At 55.4% G+C, this 17,943-nt stretch overlaps 5 protein-coding genes across 6 annotated transcripts; 2 read left to right on the top strand and 3 right to left on the bottom strand.

The window, feature by feature from the left end:
• The first annotated feature begins 62 nt into the window (after positions 1-62).
• On the top strand, positions 63-3,777 carry PV09_07273 (uncharacterized protein). The gene is made up of 2 exons (XM_016361023.1): positions 63-245; positions 307-3,777. Exons 1-2 carry the CDS (start codon positions 164-166, stop codon positions 3,384-3,386), a joined length of 3,162 nt encoding a protein of 1,053 aa, XP_016211099.1. The 5' UTR covers positions 63-163; the 3' UTR covers positions 3,387-3,777.
• A 620-nt stretch (positions 3,778-4,397) lies between these two features.
• On the bottom strand, positions 4,398-7,820 carry PV09_07272 (tryptophan synthase). The gene is made up of 5 exons (XM_016361022.1): positions 7,460-7,820; positions 7,301-7,388; positions 6,987-7,057; positions 6,602-6,834; positions 4,398-6,352 (listed from the first exon to the last, which is right to left on the bottom strand). Exons 1-5 carry the CDS (start codon positions 7,508-7,510, stop codon positions 4,630-4,632), a joined length of 2,166 nt encoding a protein of 721 aa, XP_016211098.1. The 5' UTR covers positions 7,511-7,820; the 3' UTR covers positions 4,398-4,629.
• A 1,432-nt stretch (positions 7,821-9,252) lies between these two features.
• Positions 9,253-11,257, top strand: PV09_07271 (uncharacterized protein). Its single transcript, XM_016361021.1, has 3 exons — positions 9,253-10,076; positions 10,284-10,414; positions 10,615-11,257. Exons 1-3 carry the CDS (start codon positions 9,892-9,894, stop codon positions 11,235-11,237), a joined length of 939 nt encoding a protein of 312 aa, XP_016211097.1. The 5' UTR covers positions 9,253-9,891; the 3' UTR covers positions 11,238-11,257.
• Positions 11,258-12,497: 1,240 nt separating this feature from the next.
• On the bottom strand, positions 12,498-15,399 carry PV09_07270 (the record flags this gene model as incomplete). 2 transcript variants are annotated; one of them, XM_016361020.1, is made up of 2 exons in its annotated part: positions 14,152-15,399; positions 12,766-13,971 (listed from the first exon to the last, which is right to left on the bottom strand). In XM_016361020.1, the coding sequence occupies exon 2, from the start codon at positions 13,927-13,929 to the stop codon at positions 12,766-12,768; it is 1,164 nt and encodes a 387-aa protein (XP_016211096.1). In that variant the 5' UTR covers positions 13,930-13,971; positions 14,152-15,399. The 2 variants fall into 2 exon arrangements, with proteins under 2 accessions (XP_016211095.1, XP_016211096.1); XM_016361019.1 differs by having other exon boundaries at positions 12,498-15,399.
• A 587-nt stretch (positions 15,400-15,986) lies between these two features.
• PV09_07269 (uncharacterized protein) lies at positions 15,987-17,357 on the bottom strand (the record flags this gene model as incomplete). The annotated part of the gene is made up of 1 exon (XM_016361018.1): positions 15,987-17,357. One exon carries the CDS (start codon positions 17,355-17,357, stop codon positions 15,987-15,989), a length of 1,371 nt encoding a protein of 456 aa, XP_016211094.1.
• Between the last annotated feature and the right edge of the window lie 586 nt (positions 17,358-17,943).

Here is a 17,943-nt window from a genome sequence, read left to right as displayed (position 1 = left end):
GGGACTCATTCCTTGCCTACTGGCGGCGTCATACATGAATCTCGTCCGAGCTTCAACCTGCGGCTACCTCCTCGGCGTCCTTGCATGCATCATACGTCTTTGTGACTGCAAAGATGGTCGCGTGAATATTTACATGGCATACTGACGATTCACAAAGGTAATAATGCTGTCCGCCTTCACGGCTCGACCGATTGTCGAGTTGAAGCAGCGCGACAAGAGCAAGATAGAGTCCATCCTTGCGTATGGTATTAAACAATCTGACGACTTTTGACATGTGTGGATGATCCACTGACACAATGGTTCTAGGCGACAAGCTGCTCGTCGGACTTAACACGGGCTCGTTGCGCATATACCGCGTCAACGAAATTCCTGAGACGGAGACCGGCCCTCACGACGGCGCAACCAACGGTGACGAAGAGGATGCTCCACGCCCTAAGGTCAGACCGGTGGATCTTTTGCGAGAAGAGGAGAAGTTCTCCCGGAAACCTATACAGCAGCTTGCCATCATAAAGGAGGTTGGGATTCTCGTCTCACTTTCGGATAACTATGTTTCGATCCACGAGCTACAGACGTACGCATTGCAGGAACGCCTCGAGCAGACCAAGGGTGCGGCTACATTCGCCATAACAAGTAACATTGTCAAGGATCCCACAAGTGGAATACCGGACATTGTATCGAGATTGGCTGTGGCAGTTAAGAGGCGCATAATGATTTGGTCGTGGCAAGCGATGGAGCTATCCCACGATGTTACAGAGATTACTATGAGCGCGGCCGTGAAGTCGCTACACTGGGCAACGGGCACAAAGATGATTGTGGGCCTGGACCCCGGATTTTTCATGGTTGATGCAGAGTCTAAGGAGGTGACGGATATTATCAAGCCAAGCTCTGCTGATGAGGCTGCGGGTCAGACCGGTACTCGATTTGGTGCCGTGAGCTCTACCGGCATGTCGTACGTGGGCATGGGAGGTTGGGTACCTCGGCCTATGGCCACGAGACTGGGCGAAGGTGAGATGCTGCTAGCAAAAGACGTGAATACGCTCTTCATCGACTTGGACGGCAAAGCTCTGGATAAACGGCAAGTACCGTGGTCTCAGGCACCTGAGACAATAGCATATTCTTATCCCTATCTGTTGGCGCTGCAATCGCCTTCGAAGGGTGTCTTGGAAGTCCGCAACCCCGACACGTTGTCCCTTTTGCAGTCAGTAAACGTACCCAACGCGAACCTACTGCATGTTCCACAGCCCAATATTAGTCTGGCACATGCGGGCAAAGGTTTCCTTGTTGCAAGCGACAGAGTCGTCTGGCGAATGGAAGCACTCGATTACGAGAGCCAACTTGACGTGCTCACAGAACAGGGACGCTATGACGAAGCAGTTAGTCTTCTAGGTATGCTTGAAGATACGCTACTCAAAGATAAAACTGGAAGGCTGCGTGAAATCCAAATGCTCAAAGCACAGAGCCTTTTTGAAGCACGCAGGTACCACGACGCCCTCGACTTGTTTTCGAAAGCAAAGTCACCTCCGGCGCGGGTCATTGCCTTATACCCTCGATCTATCGCCGGTGATTTATCGAAGATTCAGGAAGATGAAGTTGAGGAGGCAGATGTTGACGAGGAGAAATCGGACATGACTAAGTCGACTCCATCTTCGCCCAAAGTTGTGCCTCAAGGCAGCATTGGAAGGTCCATGTTCGGCAGATTGATGGCTGAGCAGAAGAAGTCTGACTCGGACACTTCATCTGTCAAGAACGGGAAAGCCGGCGATGTCAGCGAGACGATGAGTGTCAAGGGTAAAGCGATCGAGACCACGCCAGCATCAGACAAGGCCCTAGAGGGGAAGGACTTAGACAGAGCTGTGAATGCGCTCTTTGGATTTCTGGCACAGTCAAGGGTGGACCTACAGAAGTACCTAAAACCTGACGGTACCCTGCATCATGAATTGCCACCACCCGAGGAGAGACCAAAGAACTATCGCCCGCCTTTTTTTGAATACATCCAAATCGAAGGTGACGACACAAAGGATGTCAATTGGTCGGAGGAGCTCCTCGACGTTGCGAAGTTGGTAGATACGACACTCTTCAGGGCGTATATGTTGAAACAGCCCCGTCTTATTGGCTCGCTCTTCCGCATCAATAATTTCTGCGACCCCCTGGTTGTGCGGGATAAGCTGGATGAGACGGGTCGGTATGCCGAGCTCATTGACTTTTTGCACGGCAAGAAGTTGCATCGCGAGGCGTTGGAGGTTCTGGCACGTTTTGGCAAGAGTGAAGCGGGTGATACGGACATTCCCGAAGAACTGAAAGGCCCGCGGAGGACGATTGGATACTTGCAACAACTTCCTCCGGAGATGATTGACATAATTCTGGAGTTCGCTGAGTGGCCGCTCAAGTCGCAGCCAGAAGAAGGTATGCAGATTTTTCTGGCTGATACCGAGAATGCAGAAACTTTGCCTAGACATCGCGTAGTGGAGTTTCTGCAAGGTATTGATGCAAACCTGGCAGTGCGATACTTAGAGCACATCATCTTTGAGCTCAATGACCTAACACCGGATTTTCACCAGCGGCTGATAGACCTGTACCTTGACCGACTACGGGAGAAGGATGGCTTTGATTCCGAGGAGTTGCGTCTAGACTGGCGCACACGACTTGAGAAGATTCTCAAATCGAGTTCACAGTATCATCGAGGACGAGTCTTCGGTCGGCTACCAGCTGACGACCCAGATTTCTATGAAGCTCGGGCGATCGTCCTTAGCAAGATGGGAAACCACAAGCAAGCTCTTCAGATCTACGTATTCCAGATCCAGGACTACGACAAGGCCGAAGAGTACTGCAACGAGCAGTATCTCCTGTCCACAAAGAGTCCGACCCCAAGCACCGGGGGCCCTACGAACCTCACCATCTCCACAGACATCATGGATGATGCTGTGGAGCCAAGCATATATCACACCTTGCTGAGCCTGTATCTCCAGCCTCCTCCACCTCATAAGCCGAACTGGATCCCAGCGCTAGATCTTCTTTCCAAGCACGGAGCTCGCCTGCCCGCATCTAGCACCCTGGAAATCATCCCGTCAACACTTCCTGTAAAGGACCTTGAGTCCTATTTCCGTGGACGGATCCGCTCCGCAAACTCGACGCTCAACGAGGAAAGGATCGTGGCGCGACTGAGGGGTGTGGAGAAGGTCCGAACAGAGGAGAACTTGCTGGAGAAACGAAATAGAGCCTTCAAGATCGATGAGGAGCGTGTTTGTGGAGTGTGCTACAAGAGATTTGGCGGCAGTGCGATCAGAGTTTGGCCCGACGGGAGAGTAACTCACTACGGATGTATGAGAAACAGTCTTGGCAGTGGAACAAAGAGCGGAAGAGCACCGGTGAGAAGGTTGTTCAGCTAGCATTTCCTTCGGAACGTTTAAGAGTATGTTTGCATAGCCGCGATACCTCGCTAACGATCTCGTTGTTCCTTGTTTCAAAACAGCCGAACACGGCCATCTCCCAACGACAGTAACAATTTTTTCGAGGCGAAATGAAGTCATGTTCTGAGGCGCGTGTACAAAAATGCTGAGCGTTTTCTCCTATCACGGTTAAACATTCTTGAGCCAATACGGCTACCCTTTGCGTCAATGAACGTACGTTGAAGTCTCTGCGTCTTTCGATTTCAGGTTGTAAACGCTATATTGAAGCTACGCAGAATCGATCTCAGCGAAGCTGCTTGAGGCTCTTCATAACGTCAGGGTCACTTCAAGAGCGCGGAGACTTAAGACTGGTGGCCTTGGAAGGCTCTGGCCTGAAACATAGGTTTGCGGAGCTGACAATCGAAGGGCTACGCTTCATAGCCCGAAACAGCACGAGATTAGGGGAAGACGACATCATCGAGTCACCATCGACGGAGAGCAACAAGCGGATCGATTTCGCCGACATGGCCGTCTCTTACTTCACCAACGTCTTCTGACGTTACGCGCTCAGTAGGCAACTTCACAGCGCGACTGTGAGATTGCGAGCTCCCCGCCGTCCCGCAGAAGGTTTTTCTCTATCCTCGAAGTAAGGCGACGCTGGACAGACTCGGACGTGTCCGCCCTCGCCGCCGGCAAAGGTCTACTGGGACCGCTGGCTGCCGAATTGCCTAGGCCGCTCCTAGACAACGACGACTTAACCGACACATCGCACCAGCTCACGGACAAGCGCGACGTGCTGTCGAGACTCCACGCGCGCTTTCCTCGACTGTCTCTACGCCGTGGGGGTTGTAGCCGACCGAATGGAAACGCTAGACGATCCGACGAGGTCGCGGTACCTCATCAACAGAGAGAACGGCTAAAACTGCGAGGCTACATTCAGCACGCGAAGACCCAGGCGTTTTGAAGAGCATGGAATTCGGCCCAAGAAGTTAGAGCTGGCGGAGAAATGCGCAGGGGAAAAAAAAATCTTGAATTTACTGTTCTACTCCCAAAGTCTCCCTGTCTTTTCTTCCCAAAACGCCACATGTATTTTTTTTCACTCTCTCTTCTTCTCCCCACCGTCAGTGATAACAGGCCTTCATGAACTACAGAGCTCACTGGCTGAGAAGGCTAGACATGGAGACGTTACGCAAGAGGGAAAACGAAGAACAAAAATTTACGCCTCGGTCATGTGTTTTGGTATCTAAAATCTCAAATCCCACCCGATGATTGGACCCAGCTTGGGCAGCTCGTCTGCCACGCTCTGAACATCCTTGTCGCCGCGCCCACTTAGGCAGATGACGACGTCTTCGTCCTTCTTCATCGTCTTGGCAAGCTCGACGGCGCCGTAAATGGCGTGCGCGCTCTCCAGCGCTGGGATGATACCCTCAAGCTCGCTGATGAGCCTGAAGCCGATGAATGCTTGGGCGTCCGTTGCTGCGATGAATTTGGCCCGCTCGTTGTCCTTCCACGAGGACAGCTCCGGACCCACGCCAGGGTAGTCGAGACCGGCGGACACGGAGTGGGTGTCCTGGATCTGGCCGTGCTGGTTCTGCAGCACGTATGTGCGTACGCCGTGTAGAACGCCCTTTGTGCCACCGGACAAAGTGGCAGCGTGCTTTTTGGTATCGAGACCGTCGCCGCCGGCCTCGACGCCGAGCAGTTTGACGGACGGGTCGTTGCTGAAGGGGTAGAACATGCCCACGGCGTTGGAGCCGCCGCCGACGCAGGCGACGACGGCATCTGGCAGCTTGCCGCGCTTCTCAAGCATCTGGGCCTTGGTCTCGTTGCCGATGACCGACTGGAAGGTGCGCACGATGAGCGGGAACGGATGCGGGCCGATGGCGGAGCCGATGATGTAGTGGGTCGTGCTGAGGTTGACAACCCAGGCGCGCAGCGCCTCGTTGACGGCGTCGCGCAGGGTCTGGGTGCCGGCTTCGACGGCGACGACGCGGGCGCCAAGCAGCTTGATGCGGAACACGTTGAGGGCTTGGCGCCGCACGTCCTCGGCGCCCATGTAGATGGTGCACTTCATACCGAACTTTGCGCACACGGTCGCAGTGGCAACGCCGTGCTGGCCCGCGCCCGTCTCGGCGATGATCTCCGTCTTGCCCATGCGGCGGGCGAGCAGGATCTGGCCGAGCGCGTTGTTGATCTTGTGCGAGCCCGTATGGTTCAGATCCTCACGCTTCAGCCAGATGTTGGCGCCGCCCGCGTGCGCCGTCAGCCGCTCAGCCAGGTGCAGCTGGCCAGGCCGACCCATGTAGGGATAGTAGGAGCGATACTCTTCCCAGAAAGAGGGGTCGTCCTTGGCCTGGTTGAAGCATGCTTCCAGCTCGGCGAGACAGTCCATCAGCGATTCGGGCACGTACTGTCCGCCGAACTCACCGAAGCGCGGGGGCAGCAGCGTCTTGTCGCGGAAGCCATCCGTGTTCAGGGCCTCTATCTGTTCGACCAGACCGGGACCGTCGCCGTTGCTGGTGACGACGCCGTCGACGTGCACGCCGTCGGGCTCCTTGGCGGCAGCTATCGTCTCCACGATGCCGACCTCGCGCGTTGTGACGGGCTGGGTCGGGTCGCGGCCCGTGATCATGGTGCAATACTCGGCAACCTTGGCGGCGCGCTGGCCGGCGGGCGCGGACGAAAGCACGTTGATGATCTGGCTGCCAATGACGACGCCCTCGGCGATGGCGCCGACGCTCAGGAAGTGGTCGCGCGTGCTTACGCCGAAGCCGACGGCGGCGGGGACGTTTCCAGAGTATTTGTGCACGCGCTCGAGCAGCTCGGGCAGGGCGGCGTTGAGGGTGCCGGTTGCGCCGGTGACACCCATGCGCGAGACGACGTAAATGAACGAGTCTGCGATCTGGCAGAGCAGCTTCATGCGGAAGTCGGACGTCGAGGGAGCAATGAGGGGAACGTACGAGAGGCTGTGGAGGCGACGTGGTTTGTTAGCCCAAGGCAACGTCGACCAAAAAGGACCAGGATGATAGCGACGACGACGACGACGACGACGACGACGCGCTCGTTGCCCCGCTTTCCGCCCATTGGACGACACTGCTTAGGCACCGCGCCTGTGTGCGTCCTTCTCTTGACGGGCACGTGCGTGCTTGCGAAATGTGTACAACGGGCAGGGGCGAGACAGAGAACACAGGTGGGACAGAGAAGGAGTAACTCACCCGGCCTTTGCGCAATAATTTCTAAACTTGACGGCCTCCTCGGGCGGTAGGTCGACCATGATGAAGCCATTGACGCCGGCCTCCTTGGAGTCGCGCATCAACTTCTCCTCGCCGTAGCTCAGCGTGGGGTTGTAGTAGCCCATGAGGATGACGGGCACAGTCAGGCCCTTGGCGCGGGCGGTGCGCACCATGTCCAAGCAGTGTGCTGTCGTTACGCCATTTTCGAGCGCTTTCTGGTCGTATGGGGCGCCGCGTCAGCAACGGAGACGTACGGACTGGGAGAGGCTAGACGGAGGAATGGGTTGGAAGGGAAAGCAGGAAGCATCATGCATGTGTATGTGTGCGTGGGAAGAGAGGCAGGGGAAGTGGAGATTGCCGTCCGTACCGTGTTCGACTTTTGAATGGTTGGCCCGTCGGCGATTGGATCTGTGAAGGGGACACCGAGTTCGATCACGTCTGTTGCGGGGACAGGTCAGCGAGGAGGAGACTGGAAACCCATTACGCGCACACGCTCCGTTGCGGAAGGAGGAGGAGAAGGGGAGATAGAGGGCGAGGTTGGGGGAAGAGATTGCGTCAGATGAATCTGGACGTAGGACGCTTGCGACTGGGTAGAACTTTGTGTCCAATGTCCATGTGTTTCGTACGCATGCGTGCAATTCGGCGTAGAGCGGGTGACCGTGTGGGCGGGTGGATGCGTACCTGCGCCGCCAGCCTGCATGCCCAGCATGATGTCTGGGGTCTCTTCTATGGTCGGGTAACCTGCGGTGACATACGTGACGAGGGCGGGCTGTGGTTCGTCTGTCAGCTGGCGTTTCTCGCGCCCGCCGGCGGCAAAGGCAGGCGGGAACCGGCACGTACCCGGCCCTCCTTTTTGCACTGTGCAAACGTGTTCTTGAGCGCCGAAGCCATTGTGGTGCTCGTTCCTTCCGCTGCGGTGTCTGGCTGCGGTTTCTGTCGTGTGCGGTGACGGGTCGGTGGGATGTGGCCGGAGGAGGGTTTTGTCGGCACAGGTGGCGAAGGGCAAGCAAGGGAAGCGAAAAAGGTCGGACGGGCTCGGTGCCTGCGCGACGGGACGAATTGGGGGACAATTGGCGAGCAGGACAAGAGAGACGAGCAGGCCGACGTAGAGGGATGTGTATGAAGAATCAATTGGAGACGAGGAGGGCGGACGTGGGCCCGGCGAACAGAGTGACTGCGCTTTGGGTGCTCTGACTGTTCTATGACTCCTCTGGCTGATGGTTTTTTTTCTAGTACGAATTTGGCGCAGAGGGGTCCCTGGGCGGCGTCGTGACGGGGGGGCCTCCACCCCTCCCTCCTCCGCCCGCCCTCGCCCCTCCAACAGCACCCGCTCAGGGTCCTCTGCAAGTCCCCGCTGGCGAGGTCGGCGCTGGGCTTGAGCGATGATGTCGCTGAGCGCGTTGACGATTTGCCCCGCCAACAACAAACTGCCCCCCCCAAAACACCCACTATATTCCCCCAACCATGGGCGGATGCTCCTCCATCAATGGCCCCCCGTGTCCGCGAGCTCCGGCGCGTAGAACTGAGCACAGAGCCCGCGAATGCTAGACCGGCACAACGCCTGCGGCTTATCTTTTCAGTGCACCAGCTTGCTTGTGCCCTTTCTCGCGCGGCGCTCCTCCTCTGGCTTTTGGCCCATCGCCGCCCTCTGCTTAGCCGGACCAATGCACTTGCGCGATCGAAGCCGCTAACGACCGAGTGGATCGTTCTTGATTATCATCCGCCTCTCTCGTCGTCAACTCACCACCCGAGTATGCACTCGTCTTGTCTTGGTCCTCCGTGTTTCCTTTATTTTTACTTTTCTCGTCAAAAGCCGTGGGCTTCGGGTCGAGTCTCTTGGCGGGGCTCCGTTCCGCATCATTGCCGTTTGCCGTCTGTCAGTGCCCATCACACCACACGGAGGGAAGGGGACGGTGGACGCTGACGGCGACAAAGGACGGCTCCAGCAGAGAAAAAGGGCTGCGCGGGTGGAGGCTGTGCTGTGATACGTATATGGGTGGCAGTTCAGATTGCTGCCCGGCTCTGCCGTTGCGTCCATCGCCTGGTCACGTCCCATCTCGACTCGCGTCTTTTGCTTCGTGCCCTTTGTCGATTCCCCGTCGTCTTTTCTCTGCCTGCTTGATCACGGCCCACGAATTGAAAGGCCTCTGCTCGCGAACGAGTCCCGTCGCCGCACCGGGGCACCGTGCATCATGGGTCACGCACACACACACCGTCTTCGTATCCGCTGGCTCTGCACGCCCGTGTCTGGCTCGTCCTGCTGCTCGCCTTGCTTGCTTCTTGTCCTCCCTCGCACCGGACGCCTCCCTTGACCATGCCATGCTCCCCGCCGTGCCATGCGTCTGTCCGTGTGCTCTGCGTCGCGTGTTTCCGTCTCCTTCCTCCGCTTGCGTCTCTTCGGCCGCACTGGCCGTTGCTGGCTGGCCTGCATCTCCGGGCTCTATTTGTTGACGGCCTGGCCTCTGGCCTATGATAGCGGACGCTGTTTTGTTGTGGCTGTTGCTGCTGTGATCACCGGAACTGGTGACATGATGAATCGATGGCGCCGTCGTGGTGCAGCCTTGCCGCGGGCCTCTGAGCCAAAGGCCCGTCGTTCTGCGCTGCGCTGCGCTGCGCTCTGCTCTGCTCGTCCGCTCTGGTCTCGTCTCGTCTTTGCCTCGCTGCAGCCACCGACGAGTCTTCCACCGGCCCCTGTCGACCGTCCAAAACGTCGCCTTTTAATGAGAGCAATTATCAACACGACACAAAACGGGAACGCGGCCGCCCCTTCTTCATTTTGCGCCCAATAAACAATTTTACATTCTGTCTCTGCCTTTTCCTACTCGCATTGCGCTCTCCCACCTCGGGATCCTCTTTCTTCGCTTTACTTTCTCTTTGGCTTTCGCTCTGCCCTTCGCTCCAGCTACTCTCCCTCTTCCTCTCTCTCTCTCGCGCTCTGTGTCTTTTATTTCTTTCTCCGCTTTCCTCTCGCTTTTTGCTCGTTCCAATTTTTCTTCTTCTCCCCCTCTCTGGGCCCTCTCCAATCTCTCTTTGGTTCTGTGGCTAACCGTCATTCGTTCGTGCGCCTCCTGCCTCCGCCACCGCCATCACCTCCCACTTCGTCTGCCTGCTGTTTCGAGCGAGGGGACAACCCGATCCGCCGCCGTCTTTTTGCGCTTTCCGTTCTCTGCTCGCTTCGACCTCCAATCCTCTTCTGGGCAAGTAAGAGAAGGAGAAGGGAGCGCTCGCATACTGAAGAAACAAATTCAAAAGAGACTGGCCATCGAAACAGAATGGGCGACGCCGTGCTGGACGCTTCGACCCTTGCTTGCGAACGTCTACATAGCCCCAACGCCGACACGCTCGAGGACGCCGGCGGCGATACCTCCACTACACGCGGCTTCTGGAGGCTGCCGCCCGAAATCCGCAATGCCATCTATGAGGAGCTCTTGGTCACCGACTGCGCTTTCAGACTTGGGTACGTCCTCCGATTTAGACTTTCAGCTTCTCCGCCATACTCGCATGCACGGATGCACAGGCAAGTTGTACAAACACAGATCCCTAAGTGTTTTTGTGCATGCACTAGTGTATGTGCATACGTGTTTATGCGTGTATGTTGCGCACTGTCGTAGGAGCAGCGAACAAACAAGCCTTTTGCTGATCTGTATACGTCCACCTTGAACAGACATCACGGCCCGTATTCACATGAGAAGCGCAAGAAGCTATACCCGGCCATACTGCGCACCTCCTCGCAGGCTTATCACGAAGCTGTTGCCATCCTGTACGGAAGCAACACTTTTTTTCTTGGCCCGCTAGGTACGTACGCAAACCCAAGCCACCTCCCTTTCATTGCTGCATTTCGCATGTGCCGCCAAACACACACCAAGCATATCACACCGTACATACACACCATGGGATGTTTGTAATCGTAGCCCAATACGGCAGATCCAGGCCAGCATATCCGTCATCGCGCCCAGACAAGAAAACCAAGCTGACAGGCACACCCACTTCTTCAGGTTTCAAACCGACGTACAGCGCCTCGTTCGTTGCCAGCATAGGAACCCCAAACGCTCTGCGCATACGGACTGTCGTTGCTCACTGCATTCATCCCCAGCTACTTACCCAGTCGTATCTGTCTCGCTGGTTCACCGCCCTGGGACTTGACTATCCTCGACTCAAGATCATCGCAGTCTCCTTCTCCACAGCGCAAGAGGACACGAAGCCACGCATTGTCAGCATTCCGCCGCCACCCACGCAATTCCAGCTGCCTACTAATCTACCCGTGCTTGGTAGCCAATGGCCGGGAACTCCCAGTGCAGGTGTCGCCACAACTCCGCCTGCCGTGGTCGTTTCCGGAGTGCTCCCAGGAACCGGAAGTGGGACTGCGGGCACAGGCACGACGACCGGAGCAGGAGGGGGAGGCGGCCATGTGCGAGTTGACAGTGCTAGAGAGGACATGCTACCAGAGACGGAGCTGGATCGTGCGGTTGCGAGGAGCAAAGGGTGGTTAGAGAAGCGGAAACGGAGCGAGGTTGACGGGCTTGTTGCGTTGCGCAATACGGATCTGCGCGCGGGCGACGATTGGCTTGTGTACGTGAGCCCCGCCGTCAAGAAGAGAATGGGCGTCAAACTTTGGTGAATACCGCTTCGCACCTTTCTTTTTTTTTTTTTTTTTTCTTTTGACACATTCCTGCGCTTTGTCAGGTCCCAATTTTGTAATATCTGGAGGGGTAAGGCGGAACGGAGCTCAGAAACAAAAAAAAAAAAAAATAATGGCCACATACTTAGAGATGAGATGGCGACATCAAAGGGGGGCTGGGTCTTTTTTTCATTTTGGGAGATTGACGCTACAGCTTCACACTTCGCCGTAGGCGCATTACACAGTCACCATCACTTACGGGAAACGCGAGGGCTGGTCAAAGGCTTGGAGCGGGCATATTTGTTAACTGGGAAGAGCGGTTAGAACTGGCAGGGAGTACTGATGACTACTTCTACTACCACTACTCCTGCTACGATTACGACGTGTGCGTGTCGGGGTATACGCAAGCATCCTTGAGGTTTTTGTTCTTCGGTTTCTGGGTTCTTGACTTGATCGCAAGGACGAAAAAGCATGGTGTTTTCGGGCAAGGGGTGCGGAATGGGAAACACTGAGATCTTTTGCGAGTTTCCCCCACCTCTTCCTCTTTTTTTTATACTTTATATATTCGGGGCCAAAGCAAAATATGTATACCCAGGCTCGAGAGGATCTACATGATGCAGCATAATTAACAAAAACGTCCGAACATCTTTTGTTCACCGTTCTGCCTCGACTGGCAGACACAAAGATGTCAAGAACCTTTTTTTTTTGGCAAGAAACGTGATTCGCAAAGCTCAGCCAGTGCCCAGAGCGAGAACGAAAAAAGGAAACTTGGGAGCCATTCGCAAAGCAGCGGAGGAGTGTTTTGATGAAAAGTAAGCCGAGCGTGGAGGAATGGGCCGTGGGAGATTCGAGAGGGAGGATGAGGCATATATACTTATATATATATGGATATATATCTTGTAGCCACCCCACTCTCTTCGCGCACAAGATCGCCCGCCTCGCTTTGATCGAATCGATTTGCCCGTCCAGGGACTGGAAGAGCAGCGACTGGCTACTACTATTACATTGGAAGAAAGAAAAAAAAAAGGGGGGGGGCGGGTGGTGGCATTCGCTGGCGAGCAGCCTCTCTCCGTTCCGAGCCCGCCGCCACTGTAGATGCCGCAGACGCGCGTGAAGACCACGTTTCTGCAACCCGCGAAACGTGCATCCCGCTCAAGGTAGACGAAGGGAAATGCGCGCCGAGGGCGAAGCTCGTCGCCACCCTTCTCATTCTTCCTTCTCTCTCTCTTTCTCTCTCTTTTTTTTTTTTTCCCTGGCACCTGAACTTCACACCCTAATTTTGCCCGGCGTATGACAATGAAAGACGCGGAACGCTACAGTGCTGGCTGGAAAACTCGAACAGACGGCGAAATAAAAAGAAACAAAAATAAAATCCGAAAGGGGGAAAAGGGATATCACGGCTTTGAGGGGAAATGCAACGCTTCGTGTGCAAAGAGGATCAAATACTACGGATTGGGAAGAAGGATGGAACCCCTAAGGAGGAAGGAGAGGATCAGGATAAGGAAGAGGAGCAGGAGGAGGATGGTGTTCAGCCTCCCCGCCGCCGCGAGCGCATCCAGGCCTCGTCCAGTTCCCGCGCCCGAGCAGCTGCCTCCCTCCGCTTCGCGGCCATGACCTCAGCCTGGCTCTGCTCATAGTTGGGTAATTCGTCGTCATCGCTGCCGACGCGATCCTCGATGCCCAGGCCGGCGAGCGCCTCGGCGATCATCTCCTGCTGGCTGGCTTGCCGTCGCACTGCCGGGACCGAGGCAGGAGAGCTGCGGGATCGCGTCTGCGTAGGCAGCGGCGGCAGCGGCGCCGCCAAGCGTGTCGATGATACGGCGGTCGGTTGCGGGCGCGAGTACGGCGCTGCGGGCGCGTAGCTGACCGGCGCGGGTGCAGGGCTAGGCTCTGGTGTGCGCGACCAGCCGCCACCCATCGCCGGGTTGGGTGACGGCGCGGGCGAGATGTCGAGCGACGACGTTGCTTCGGCGAAGAGTGCGAAGTCCGTAGGTGACGTGAACTCGTCAATTGCTTCGCTGTCCCGTCGCATGGGCGGAGACGAGGTAGGTGGATACGTCAAGTGCAGCGTCCCCGCCGGCCGCGATAACCTCGCCCGATTGTGCGCACGCCTCTCCACCACGACCTCACTGGATCCGGAGTAGCTCGTGGGCGAAGTCATAAATGTGTGCTGCGCGGAGAGTTGGCTCTGCGAGCTCGGATCGTATCCCCGCTCCTGGTAACCATTGCCTTCAACCGGGTTGAAGCCCATGTATGTGGGCTGGAGGCCGTACGATTGCGCCATACTGTCCACACGCATCGGCCACGGCGTGGTGGACTGCGTTGTGTGAGGAGCTACCGACGTTGACGTATCCTCCACAAACGACGTTATCAGCGGCGGTCCCGATAATAAGGTGGGCTCTGGTCTTTGGTAGTATGGTCTATAGGCAACATATTCTTGTCGAGTGTTAACAAGAGTCGAGTCTTGAGATGCATGCCTTCGCGAGAATCCTGATATAGTGAACCCCCTACCGAGGTCGCTGATAAAGGTTTCTCTATCGGCTAGCGGACTGACAGGCGACAAATCGCTCATCGATCGGTGCAATGGTTGAAACTGCGGCTGGATCACTTGGTGATAGGGCTCGGGCGCAGACGCTTGCGACGATGTCGACGTATCTCGTCTCCTTCTCCATGACAACCTCCTGGGTGACATCCGAGTTGGTGATGCTGGCGGTTCAATTTGTACGGCCGGGAGCTGGTCATGATTGTTAGAGACGCGAGGCAAGGCAGTAAGTATAATCGCTGCCGAGTGTTGATGGGTTCTTGTTTCGCATGTCTGCATAAGGGACGTTGACAAACCAGATGGTAGAGAGTGCGGACAGCGAAAGAATATTATGACCCGTGGAATTTGATGAAATGATAACTCCAGACGTACAATTGAACAGAGCGAATGCGAGCTGGTCGCGGGTGTTCCCGTCTACTTAGAGGACCCTAGGCAATCGGACGTTGGGGCATGATATGGTCCGTAGTGCTGTGGCGGAGGCGGCAATTGAAAGCCAAAAAAGGAGCCTGCCAGGCGGAGACAAGAAGAGATCGTTTGTTGGCCCTGACGGTTCTATACAGACACCTCAATTGCCAGGCTCAGCTCCTGGACTGCGCGCCGTGGTCAAAGAATAGGCCAGGAGGACGGAGTCCACTTGCTCAATACGAGCGAGCCAAGGAGAGGGGGGAGGAGAAACGGTTTATAGTTAGTCGATCTGCAATTATTAAAGGAATGTTTTGCGCCTAATAAGTATAGGCGAAGGAGTGGATGCTAAGTGCCCGGATCGATTGCAGCCATGCAATTCCCGGGGTCAAGAGTTGCATTGCACTTGTTCCAACAGGTGCAAAACGCAGTATCAGTCGAAGACTGTGTGCAGCACACGTCGTTGCCACTTTGATCTGCCCGTTCGGTCAGGCATTGTGCTCATCTGGTCTCGTGCGTGTCCGTAGCTTGACAAGAACACGCTCAACCTGAACACTGCAAAGGCAAAGCTAGTATGCCGGGGTGCGTGTTTAGCAGAAGCAGATGAAAAGATGGGAAGCCTTTGTCAGGAGCTGCGCCACGCCTCCCGCATGCTATTCTTAGGATTTAAGTGTGCTTAGATCACGACGATCTCACCCTGCGTCGAACGAGTGTGCATGTCTCCCTTGCGTCGAAAAGCACCGGGACCTTATTCTTCTCCTTCGTCGCCTGACTGACACTCTCCGTTGGTTCCGACCACTTGGAGGCAAGGGATCCTCTTTGTTGCACCAGATCCGCCTGCAGTGGTATTACAGAAAGATCTGGACCAAAGTCGACCGTTGACGACGCTAGGATAGACTGAGCCATGAAAGCGACGGCCAGCTTCGCCAAGATTCCAGCAATTCTGGTATTTAGGCTCTGCAAATATAGACCATCAAAAGGCGGGTTCTTTTCTTATTTTCGGTGACGACCAGCTGGACTCCAATTTACGAACGCACCACTCGCAGTGGCGGGACTGTCTGGCTGAGTATACAAACTACTCAGCTGGACCCTCCCTCAGCTAGAACACCGCGGGAGCGGGATGCAAACTAATCGGCTCAAACTGAGCGTCTTGTCGCGATGACGTGAGGGTGGAAATCGTGGCATCGTTACGTGACGAAGATGGTCAGAGGGTTACCCTTTTCTGGGACGGTTCAGGCTTGAAACCTCGACCGCAAGATGGTGAGGCAAACAGAGTATTCTTAGCACAGCCCAACCAGATATGGCCTAGCGGGTGCACGTGCGCCGCCCCAGGTCTTCATCTCTGCCCTTGATATTCACCGACGAAGCCGACGACGCCGCAGCATGCTTGAGTTCTCAATCTGTGAAATAATGTATTGCTACTATCTCATACTCTTCAGGCTGTAGTACATCTCGAGTCGTGCGTTTAACGTAGAGCCCTCAAAAGCCGTTCTGTTTGATCGAGTGAGTCGAATTGAGTGCAATTAGGGGTCGGTGACTTTTATCACACTACCGTTGATCTTAGCAAGACTAAGGCTTTGGGGAGAATGGACTGTGCAGGTATTCGTGCGGTTAAAACGCTGCGTTATATTCGTACAAGTTAAAAAATTAGGCCATAGATTACAACGTATGGGTACGCCGGCCTGAAGCGGCTGTACCTATAAACAGATTACAACGTTTATTTTTGTCCCAATTCCTCTGCTCAATTCGACACAATCCTCCAACACCACGCTAACATATCAAAAAACAAAGATTACATGAGCAGATCAGCAGGATACCATACGAGCGTGACCTTGTGCCACAATGCGTTGGTAAGCCACTGGTTTAACCTCAGCCATGCACAGGTCCATCGTGATTGGAGACGGAACAATGGAAGACGGGTTTCTCGTGGACATTGAGCGCCGAACCACTTGCGTCGGGATCGGTGGAAGTGCTTTCATTGTCGCCGAGCGTCTGAGCCCCGTCGACGTCTGCAGGATTTCCCTATCCGCGTTTGGCGATGTCGGCTTCATTATCGAGGTCGGTGCCCTGCTCGTAATTCCCGGCTGAAATGCTCCTGCCGTGGGGCTTGGAGTGGCAGAGGCGAATCTTACCGTTGGGGACTTTGGGGACCGTGGAGGCCTTGCCTCGGTGGACGAGAGTTCTTCGGCACCCTGGATAGGCAAAATGAGCTCGGACGCACGCAAGATCATAGGCGGTACTGGTGGAATCTCTTCTGCCCTTCCTTCCGCAGGCCCAGCCAGATTCTTCTCCGTCTTTTTGATATGCTCAATGAACTTTGATGTTTTGCGTCGCAATAGCGGAGGCGCTGGTCTCTCCTCGATCAAAGGGTCAGCTACCTTTTGCGCTGGGACGCTCTTTGTGCTCCTCCTGGAGACCAGGAAGCCGCTGGTTTCTGGCAAGCGAGGGGATGTAGACGGTGTCCTTACCGCCAATACCCCATCATGGCTCGAGTTCTTCCTGTGGAGGGTGGTATATGACTTTGGAGCTGCTACGTGTCGCGACTCTCCGTCCTTCGATGGCGGCTGAGGCGCCGTTCTCGGGTGTTCAAACATGCCTACTGGCTTCGGCTTAGGCAAACTAGGAATTGGTGATGTAATGTGTTGAGGCCCATTCCGACCGAATGAAGCCGCCAGCCGCTCGATCTCAGGCCGCGGTGAGTATGGTGACGGCGGTGGAGTCTTCTTCACTTCTGTACTTGCTCTTCTTTTTAAGCTATGCAGGGTTAGAGCGCGTTTCAGGCCATCGATCCTTCCAGGAGAGGGGGGAGGAGTCTGATATGTGTTCGAAGTCTGGGTGGACGACGAAGACTTTCTATTGTCATTTGAAGACCGAGATCGCATGTCTTCTCTCGATGTCCGTGACGATTGATTCCTCGAGGCTGCTGTTGAGGGATTCCGCGAGGAACTGTAGTGCATGTAATCGTCTGGGTGATATTCTGCCAGTCCTGCCAACCGTCCATCTTCGAATTTATACTCGTATGCAAACGGCTTGATCTGCGCTATTTTCTTCTCTGGATCGCTGTTCCATCGTCGATGCTCTGCCTTGTGCAATTTATTCGCACGGCTGGGAGCATCAGAGCCATGTGCTCCGGGCGCAAAGCCTTCCATGGCAGGCAGTTGGTGGGGTCTCGTCATAGTCCAAAGTTTATTTGATGCGGAGGGCACACACGTATGGCGCCGAAAAACATAATTGAGAAGCGACAGCAATGTTGGGAGAAAGTGGTATTGGAAAGGCTAGGCGGGGTTCCGCGCGGCGACAGTTAAATAAATCGTACCGATGATGCATGGCTCGGTGTGTAATCAGGCAATCCTCGAGGCTGAGTAGTAGTTCCGCCGTAGAGATCCGGACAATGGTCCATGGGGGCCTGGTAAGCATCCATGTAAGAACGGTACCGGTGTCTACCACGCGGCCAATGGCAGCACGTAGCCCCTGGTGTTGTACACTATCTCGTGAATGCCAAACTGCCGAAAGACTATTGACGTGCATGTAGTTCGTCAGCTCCCCTCTGTTTGGTGTGGACCGATCGCGAAAACTCCCACCTAGCGACGCTGAATGAAATGCAGTACACATGCGATGATTCGTCGCTGGAATGGAGCTGAATGGGTCGTCCTTTGGAGCGGTGGGTGTCGACGAGCGAGGATGAAGCTTGCTGGTTGCCCCTCCGATCTTTTCCCAGCATTCCCGATCGTGCATTTGCCCTATGCGTCATCGCAACGCCCG

The sequence above is a fragment of the Verruconis gallopava genome, assembly GCF_000836295.1.
Source record: "Verruconis gallopava strain CBS 43764 unplaced genomic scaffold supercont1.28, whole genome shotgun sequence".
NCBI classification, from domain to species: Eukaryota; Fungi; Ascomycota; class Dothideomycetes; order Venturiales; family Sympoventuriaceae; genus Verruconis; species Verruconis gallopava.
The sequence above is the reverse complement of the archived record's forward strand: the minus strand, read 5'-3'. Positions and strand labels throughout refer to the sequence as shown.